The sequence below is a fragment of the Manacus vitellinus genome, unplaced genomic scaffold, assembly GCF_001715985.3.
Source record: "Manacus vitellinus isolate BGI_N305 unplaced genomic scaffold, ASM171598v3 scaffold_86_pilon, whole genome shotgun sequence".
NCBI classification, from domain to species: Eukaryota; Metazoa; Chordata; class Aves; order Passeriformes; family Pipridae; genus Manacus; species Manacus vitellinus.
Window position 1 is genome coordinate 810,744 of NW_021940851.1, and position 1,715 is coordinate 812,458.

The following is a 1,715-nucleotide window of genomic DNA, read 5'->3' on the forward strand; positions in this document are numbered from 1 at the left end:
CTCTGTCACTTTGAAGCCATTCCCCCTTGTCCTGTCACTCCATCCCTTGGAAATAGTCTCTCTCCATCTTTCTTGGAGCTCCTTCAGGTCCTGGAAGGCCACAATTAGGGCACCCCAAAACATTCTCTTCTCCTTAAGACTTAAAAACATTTGCTGTATTCAAAATACTGCCTGTCCTAGCAGGTAAGTTGGGAAACAATGGGAACAACTCCTCTTTCAAGTTAAATTTTCTCCCCTAGTCTCTACCAGAAGTACCTTAGTTTAGTGCAAACAATCCCAAATGCTGAAGTTCTACTTGAAAAAGCTCAGTATTTATTCCACATGAGTTTCTCAGGCCTAAATACTTCAAGCACATCCCAAATATCACAGAATAACCCCCGTGAAATCACATCTTCAGGCACATCCTTTGGAGAGCCTGAGAAGCAGCAGAGTCTCCCCCACTACTAAAATTGATGGGGCACAAGAAACCACAAAATTCATTGATTTTGAAGGTACAAAATTCAGCTTTTTTGGCAACAACAGAGGTGGGAGCTGGGCTGGTTTCACAGGACACACCTCCCATGTGACAATCCCAAAATAGTCCTCTTACCAAAGCTGTGTAAAATGGGAAGAAGAAGAGAATTGCTTCCAGAGTGTTCCTTTGCACAAGGACATTGGAATCCAATACTGACACACACAGAGACTTGATCTGCAAAAGGAAAACAACAAACAGTTTTTTACTCCTTAACAACATTTAAGGTACAATCAAATAATCACAAGAAGGAAAGGAAGCAAACTTGGTTACCTGTGAACAATATTTATTTCAAATAAGAGGATAATTTAATAAACTGAGTCATTTAACCCCTGCACCCAAAATGAGTTCAATTTTTGTGGATACCATTAGAAGAATGGTTAATATTTAGGAAACACTTGATTTTGTAACAATACAGAAAATCCCAGAGTTACACCACCAGCTACCAGACAGGATGTGAAGCCTCACAAAATGCAGATATACAGGCACTCTAATTAGCCTTACAATTATCCCATCCCTCAAGTTAACATGAACTACCACCTCCTGAGGATTCCCATGTTACTGGAAAAATAAAAAGACACTAAATTGCAGAATTATCCTGCAGAACTGACTTTGGGAACTCTACATTAAATAGTGTATCACAGAAAAGCTGGTCTTCAACATTAAATTTCATTTAAGTAATTGTATTAAGCAACTTCAAAGCAAGGACCTTTCAGCCTCTTTCTCTGGCTCCAAAATGTTTTTAAAGAGCCTGTTGTTGTTCTGACTCAATGCAGGGAAGGCAAGATAATGTGGTAGATAATGAACTTACTGTGAGCTTGTGATCTGTGCCAAGCATGTACTTCTGCTGCTTCCCAGACTGCTCCCTGTTGATGTGGCTGACCACAAAGAGGGAAGCAGGAAGTCTGATGGATGGACTGACCAGGACACTGCCCCAGAGAGCTCCATAAAACACCTCCTGGCCCATCAGCAGGGAGAGCTTCACCAGCAGAGCATCTGTCCTGTAGGGAAATATATTGGATTGGAGAAAAGATATCTTTGTTGGTTCAGTTTTGCCCCATGCAAAGGCAATTATCCACAGAAGTAGTGCTGGAGCTGATGTAATTTGATGTAATTTAATATCTTTATTAATGATTTAGATGATGGGATTGAATCCATCATCAGCAAATTTGCAGATGACACTAAGCTGGGGTGAGTGTGGATC

The 1,715-nt window shown here is 40.7% G+C and overlaps 1 protein-coding gene across 1 annotated transcript in view; it reads right to left on the reverse strand.

Annotated features, from left to right (window-relative positions):
* DOP1B (DOP1 leucine zipper like protein B) overlaps window positions 1-1,715 on the reverse strand; it is a 46,316-nt gene that overhangs the window by 31,604 nt on the left and 12,997 nt on the right. Inside the window, exons 5-6 of the mRNA XM_029964947.1 lie at window positions 1,323-1,512; window positions 590-688 (exon numbers count right to left, since the gene is read on the reverse strand). Of these exons, the coding sequence (XP_029820807.1) occupies window positions 590-688; window positions 1,323-1,512 (289 nt within the window). The remainder of the gene's footprint in view (window positions 1-589; window positions 689-1,322; window positions 1,513-1,715) is intronic.